The 7500-nt window shown below is 41.8% G+C and overlaps 1 protein-coding gene across 1 annotated transcript in view; it reads left to right on the top strand.

Annotated features, from left to right (window-relative positions):
- myo7aa (myosin VIIAa) overlaps nucleotides 1-7500 on the top strand; it is a 48525-nt gene that overhangs the window by 9681 nt on the left and 31344 nt on the right. Inside the window, exons 3-8 of the mRNA XM_066685114.1 lie at nucleotides 875-988; nucleotides 2376-2528; nucleotides 4568-4752; nucleotides 4969-5090; nucleotides 5588-5730; nucleotides 7294-7407. Coding sequence (XP_066541211.1) covers nucleotides 875-988; nucleotides 2376-2528; nucleotides 4568-4752; nucleotides 4969-5090; nucleotides 5588-5730; nucleotides 7294-7407 — 831 coding nt within the window. The remainder of the gene's footprint in view (nucleotides 1-874; nucleotides 989-2375; nucleotides 2529-4567; nucleotides 4753-4968; nucleotides 5091-5587; nucleotides 5731-7293; nucleotides 7408-7500) is intronic.

Raw genomic sequence — 7500 nt, 5'->3', positions numbered from 1 at the left:
GTCATCCGGAGGAAACCCACGCAGACACAGGGAGAACACACCACACTCCTCACACACAATCACCCGGAGGAAACCCACGCAGACACAGGGAGAACACACCACACTCCTCACAGACAGTCACCCGGAGGAAACCCACGCAGACACAGGGAGAACACACCAACTCCTCACAGACAGTCACCCGGAGGAAACCCACGCAGACACAGGGAGAACACACCACACTCCTCACAGACAGTCACCCGGAGGAACCCACGCAGACACAGGGAGAACACACCAACTCCTCACAGACAGTCACCCGGAGGAAACCCACGCAGACACAGGGAGAACACACCACACTCCTCACACACAATCACCCGGAGGAAACCCATGCAAACACAGGGAGAACACACCAACTCCTCACAGACAGTCACCCGGAGGAAACCCACGCAGACACAGGGAGAACACACCACACTCCTCACAGACAGTCACCCGGAGGAAACCCACACAGACACAGGAAGAACACACCACACAGACAGTCACCCGGAGCGGGAATAGAACCCACAACCTCCAAGCCCCTGGAGCTGTGTGACTGCAACACTACCTGCTGCGCCACCGTGCAACCCTCGACTTCACTCATTCACATTCAATTCACAGAACAGTTTTAACATGAACTGCTTTTTAATTAACTAACATTACAGCGCAGTCAATTAGAACAGAGCTCATTTACATATATCAGCCTTAAAGGCACATTAAAAGCTACTTCACTGGTAATGGAGAAAGAGAGATGAATATATTGTCAAAGTGAATTATGAGTGTTTATTGACACATAAAATATTCAAGTGTCTTAAGTAAAAAAAATTTATATAAATAATATCAATTCTTCAATGTGCGGCTCTAGGGCGACTATGTGTGGCTGGACCTGAAGACTGGCCGAGAGTTTGATGTCCCAGTCGGAGCAGTTGTGAAGCTCTGTGACTCGGGTCAGATCCAGGTTCTGGATGATGAGGGCAATGTGAGTTATGATTTTTTTATATTTTACACTTCATAATGAAATAAGTATTACATTAATAACATTAGATAATCCTTTATTGGGTCCACAGTGGGGAAATTCACATATACAGTCTGATATGTCACACACACAACAGCAAAATTTCTATATCTGATGTAAACCTACCAGCCCCTGAACACAGTCACAAGCACAAAAGAACTTTATTGCTATGTCAGTGCAGGGCTGAGAATGGTCCACCATACCCGTAATACCAGGACCAGAAACCTGTGTGATGTCTGATGACAAATAATGTACAGGGGCTGGTGAACTGTTTAGAAATGTATGAATCAGTCTGTACTTTTGCACATGTAGAGTGCAGATGTAGAGAGGGTTAGGAGCTCGGATGTCCAGGAGAGACTCGTAGTGGAGCCGCTGCTCCTCAACGTTGAGAGGAGCCAGTTGAGGCGGTTCGGGCGTCTGGTTCGGATGCCCCCTGGACACCTTCCTGGTGAGGTGTTCCGGGCATGTCCAACGAGGAGGAGGCTCCAGGGAGGAGGCCCCAGGGCGGACCAAGAACAAGCTGGAGAGACTACATGTCTCGACTGGCCTGGGAACGCCTCGGTATACCCCCGGAGGAGTTGGAGGCTGTGGCTGGGGAGAGGGAGGTCTGGGTTTCTTTGCTCTGACTGCTTCCCCCGCGACCCTCACCCTGATAAGCAGTGGATAATGGATGGATGGAGTGCTGTAAGGCAGGTGTTTTAATAAAGTGGCCAGTGGGCTGAAGTACTAGGTAGGGGTTCAAACGAAGTTGACAGTAAGTGTACATGAGAGAAAAACATAACGGTGTATAACTATTAACCTACGCCTTCGACGACCTTGGACTTTCCAAAAGCATATTTTTTTATTCTTTCTTCTCTCTGTCCAACATTGTCTGTGTAGAACCTCTAGGTGTACTTCACTGAAACAGCACTGTACAATGAAAACATTTAGTAAACATGTAGCCGTTGATTCAACGTTGAAATAACGTAATGACTACCGTCTAATTAACGTTCTCTTAAGGTTGAAAAGACGTCCAAACACAGACATTGAAAAGACGACTATTAGACGTATTTTGGACGTCCATTGACGTTATTAATTGGTCCCGAAATAAATTACTTGTATAAAACGCGTTTTGGACGTCCACTGACGTTATCGATTGGTCACCACTTAACTAACTTATTAAGATGGATTTTGGACGTCCATTGACGTTTAAAATATGTCCTTGACGGACAGACTACTTTTAGACCTATTTAGTCCAGGGACGTTCCTTGTTTATTGGGAAAGGCTCTATATAAGTATAAAACCAAGTTTTAAAGTGCTTTTAATTTGATTTTAGTGGTTATTTTTGTGGTATTTCTCTGTTTTTATGCAGGAGCACTGGATTTCCCCTCAGAATGCCACCAACATTAAGCCCATGCACCCCACCTCCATCCACGGCGTGGAGGACATGATTCGCCTGGGTGACCTTAATGAGGCTGGCATCCTCCGAAACCTGCTGATCCGCTACAGAGAACACCTCATATACGTATGTCCAAAAATGTATCTCGATCAGTCCTGTTTACACATTGACAGAATATATATGGCAATATAGACACTGCATGTTCGTTTTAAATGAACGTTTGAACTATCAAACTATATTAAATGCACTTTTTATACTAAGGTTTGTAGATACCTCCATATAATTAGTAAATACAGCTACTTTATGGTGAGCTAATGGTGGCCACAGATGTTCAGCTAGGTACAGTGATCCAGATCTGAACATCCAACATCTGTACCTTATCTCACTAGTGCTCTTGTGGCTAAATGCTATCACACCGTCACAGATTAGAAGCTGTTACTTCAGTAAAGAGGAAGAAACTACCAACTGATGAACCCTTCACTTCAGAACAGTTGTTTGATAAACAAGTGTCCACAAATGTGTGGGTATACAGTGTGTTAACCCTTTATTTGAAATGAAGGGCAAACCTTGGATATTGGGACTTCCTCAAAAATAACAATAATTTATTCCTGTAGTTTTTTGTTCTAATGATTGTTCTACAGTTTTTCTCAAGCGTCTTATCTTTTAAAGATATTAAACACATTTTCAGGGGCCAAACTGTGGTGGTGTGATGACCGGCGACGGGGACAAGTGCACCCAAGGCTCACCGATGCATGTGGAGAGTGTAGGCTAGCCCAGGTGGTCTGATCCAACAGAAGAGCTACTGTAGCATGAATTGCTTAGATTTTTTGGAGGGGAGGGGGAGCTGGAAAAGCAAATTTGATCCTTGCAGAGAAAAAACTCCTTGCAGAGTTTTATTACTTTTTTAGGCAAGAAATATAGTTTACTTCAGCTGTGAGTTAACAATCTAGCACCAAAATACTTTAAAGTTTTCTGAGACGTCTATGTTTCCCCCATCTCCTTTCATTTTGGGTACTTCTGATTTTTCTTCTCTCTCTCTCTCGTCCTCTCTCCTTTCTCTTCTATTTCTGTCTCTGTCTCCTTTTTCTTACATCTTTTTCTCTCTCTCTCCTTTCTCTTCTATCTCTGTCTCTGTTTCCTTTCTATTGCATCTCTCTCTCTCTTTCTCTCTCTCTCTCCTTTCTCTTCTGTCTCTGTCTCTGTCTCCTTTTTCTTACATCTGTTTCTCTCTTTCTCTCTGTCTCTTTTTCTCTTCTATCTGTCTGTTTCCTTTTTCTTACATCTGTTTCTCTCTCTCTTCTATCTCTATTTCTGTCTCCTTTTTCTTGCATCTCTCTCTCTGTCTCTTTTTCTCTCTTTCTCCTTTCTCTTCTATCTCTGTCTCTGTTTCCTTTCTTTTACATCTCTCTCTCTCTCTCTCTCTCTCCCTCTCTCGTCCTCTCTCCTTTCTCTTCTATCTCTGTCTCTGTCTCCTTTTTCTTACATCTGTTTCTCTCTCTCTCTGTCTCTTTTTCTCTCTTTCTCCTTTCTCTTCTATCTCTGTCTCTGTTTCCTTTCTTTTACATCCCTCTCTCTCTCTCTCTCTCTCTCTCTCTCTCTCTCTCTCTCTCTCTCTCTCTAACTAAGACTAACTGTGGAGGCCGGGTAAGTACAGCTCTGACCTCACGCATGGCTGACCACCGTCCATCAGCTCATCAGCTCTGAGACTGAGTGTGTTTACGTTACACTGCTCCATTTCAGCATGGCACCATCGCCACCGACAGTAACTGAACACCAAGATCTGAAAACCGAGACAGTGTCCACTCGCTTCTCTTTCTCTCTCTCTCTCTCTCTTACAGCTACTAGCCCTCATTATCACACACATTTCACACACTGCTCATGTAAAGTCTTCAGCATGGCTGTGTAGGCCATTACACTTTGCATTAATGCACTGTAGTGTACAAAAGCAGAGACAGTCCTCTATGTCTAAAAAATTGTTTTGGGTAGTCTCTGATATTTGCACAGTACTGAATGCCCCCACCTTCATCCAGCAACATTACAATCTCCATAAAAAACAGCTACTTTTATGTGTTTTAGCTCCAGTGTAAAACTAAAGAAGCAAGCTTAAACATGCCTTAGCTTATGTGAATAGAGCTGAAATTATTTGCCCCATTTGCCCTGTTCAGACTTACACAGGGTCGATCCTGGTGGCGGTGAACCCTTACCAGCTGCTGCCCATTTACACAGCCGATCAGATCCGGCTTTACACCAACAAGAAAATCGGAGAGATGCCTCCTCACATCTTCGCCATTGCAGACAACTGTTACTTCAACATGCAGCGGAACAACAAGGACCAGTGCTGCATCATCAGGTTATCATCTTACAACACTCTCATAATAATTAGATAGTGAATATATTTAAGGTGATTATACCTGATTTGTTGTCACTAATTATTGTGTTGTTGGGTGTCTGTTGTCCAGAATAAGTCCTGCTGTTTATCTTTTGGTGCTGATAATCGGTTATAATGTGTGTGTGTGTGTGTGTGTGTGTGTTGGTGTGTTTGTATTTTTAAACCTCTCTGTCTCAGTGGTGAGTCAGGTGCAGGGAAGACGGAGAGCACTAAGCTGATCCTTCAGTTTTTAGCAGCGATCAGTGGTCAGCACTCCTGGATCGAGCAGCAGGTTCTAGAGGCCAACCCCATCCTGGAGGGTGAGAGAACATCACAGCAGTCACTGTGTTTTTAAGGAAATGAGTGACAGCAGTGACTTCATATTTTGCAGTATATCTAGCCCAATAGGTCTCATGGATTTAGTAGTATTTTTAATAATAATTAGTACTCATACTAATAAATAATCATAATATTAATACGAATAATAATATACACTAGTGTTCTCTAGTCAGAGGAAACTTTCCTTTTATTTATTTTCTAGTCAAAATGACCAATAAATATATAATTAATCATTAGGTCCCTTTTCAATATCAGGTCAAAAAAGGAAAACATGTAAAAGGCAGTTACACAGAAGCCTTAATAATTTAATCTTATATATTTTTGGCTTTACAGTGATTAGACAACTCCCAGAGTTTTTTAATTTTTTTTATTTTATGCTTTCCATTATTCACTATTTATTTATTTATTTTTTTCTAAAGCATGTAAAATATTGACTCTAAATGTATAACTCTATATTTTACATTTTTCCGCCCTAAAGCCTTTGGAAACGCCAAAACCATTCGTAACGACAACTCCAGCAGATTTGGGAAGTACATTGACATCCACTTCAACAAGAGAGGGGCCATAGAGGGGGCCAAGATTGAGCAGTACCTGCTGGAGAAGTCCAGAGTGTGTCGACAGGTGCAACACAATCTGATCTTTCAGAGATATTTGAATGTAATGCAGCACAGAGGGACATACACTGACAGAAAATGTAAAGGTCTTGAGAATCAAGGGGGAAACTCGAAACTTATTTTCAAGATTTTGGGGTGTCAGGATTTCCATGGAGTCTGAGAGGCTGTGGAATGCAAGGACATTACCCTGTGATATTAAATCCCAATTGTGCACTTTTAAGGTTACAGTATATTCAATATTTTAGAGTGGAAAAATACTTGTAAAAGTATTTTTGTACTTAAAGGCTAAGCACCACTTAATAAACCTCCATGAATATTCACATTATTTTAGTTACTGACAGATATAAGTATGAATTAAAATGAAAATAGCAGCTTAATTTGCTTTAAAACTGACAATTTTATTAAACTGACGGAAAAACCCGAGCACGCTACGGAAATTCTCGAACGCGACCGTGACGTCACTGGTGGACAACAGCTGAACAACGCCGCGGTAAAACACCGTTATGACTGACTGTTATGACAGTATCTAGCTAAATAACCAACATTATTCATGACAATAGCCTAGCAATAAGCTAAACTCAAATGTAGAGGTACCGTTATTCTTGTAAATGTGATCGAAGTCGAACTCGAATTCATCCGACACTATAAACCTCCGTAATGCAGCTACGTAGCCGAGTATAATCTGAGACACCGAGTTTAGCGAGTCAAGCTAACGTTAACTAACACCAACTAAAACAGGCGAAGTGAGTGTCCTTACCCTGTTTACCTCCATGTTACAGAGGCTCTTGAACACCTTTCGTTGGTGTCCTTACATGCCCATATTGTTGGAAAAGCGCCAGTGAAATGAGCTACAGATAACGGAGTGAGCGGATGGTCCTTTCCAAAGTTCCCGTTTAAAGTTGACAAATTTAGTCCATTTTCTGGATATTTTGGGGTCTTTGGGCCATTTGTTCACAGATGTCCCACTGTACATTGAATGATTGCAGCCAAAAACAACACACCTTTTCCTCATTTTGCATTAAATTAAGTGCAGCTTCTAGAGTTGTTGTCCACCGTCTACGTCACAGGCAAGACGCCTATTAGAGTTTCCCAACACTGTTTGGTGGGGGGGGGGGACCAACGGTCTTTTAAACCTTATTCCTTCAATTAGTAAGAAATAACATGTTTTCTGACTATCAATAAACACAAGTTAGGAACTCAAATTCCATTGTATTTATTCGTTAGACACTTTCATATCGCTTTAATTATAGCATAAGTTAAAAAAACAAAAAAAACAATGATACATAGGGTTCCTAAACGTGAGTGAGTGAGTGAGTGAATGAATGAATGAATGGTATATCCAGTAAATTTACAATATTTTAAAAGCAATTACATACAAGGCTCACATAAGGTTACCCCCCAGTGCCATACCTTTTTTTCTGACAGTGCAGCATCACCTCTTTGCTCTAACCCATGAGATCAATAAGGAATAATGATTAGCTTTCAGTGTGACAGAGAGGAGCTTTTTAAGCCACTCTGTGTCAATTGGCTGACTACATTTTTTCTTACTCCCTCTCCCTCTCTCCTCTAGGCCCAAGATGAGAGGAACTATCATATTTTCTACTGCATGCTGAAGGGGATGACTCCAGAGCAGAAGAAGAAACTCGGCCTGGGCAAAGCCACAGATTACACATATCTCACCATTGTGAGTGAAAATCACTATTTCATTCACAGTAAAACACACATGCACAAATACCACATCTACATACAATCATTCAGGTGTTTGTAATACCAAGGT

The sequence above is a fragment of the Hoplias malabaricus genome, chromosome 11, assembly GCF_029633855.1.
Source record: "Hoplias malabaricus isolate fHopMal1 chromosome 11, fHopMal1.hap1, whole genome shotgun sequence".
NCBI lineage: Eukaryota > Metazoa > Chordata > Actinopteri > Characiformes > Erythrinidae > Hoplias > Hoplias malabaricus.
Note: the sequence above shows the minus strand (reverse complement) of the source record. Positions and strands in the feature narration are given on the sequence as shown.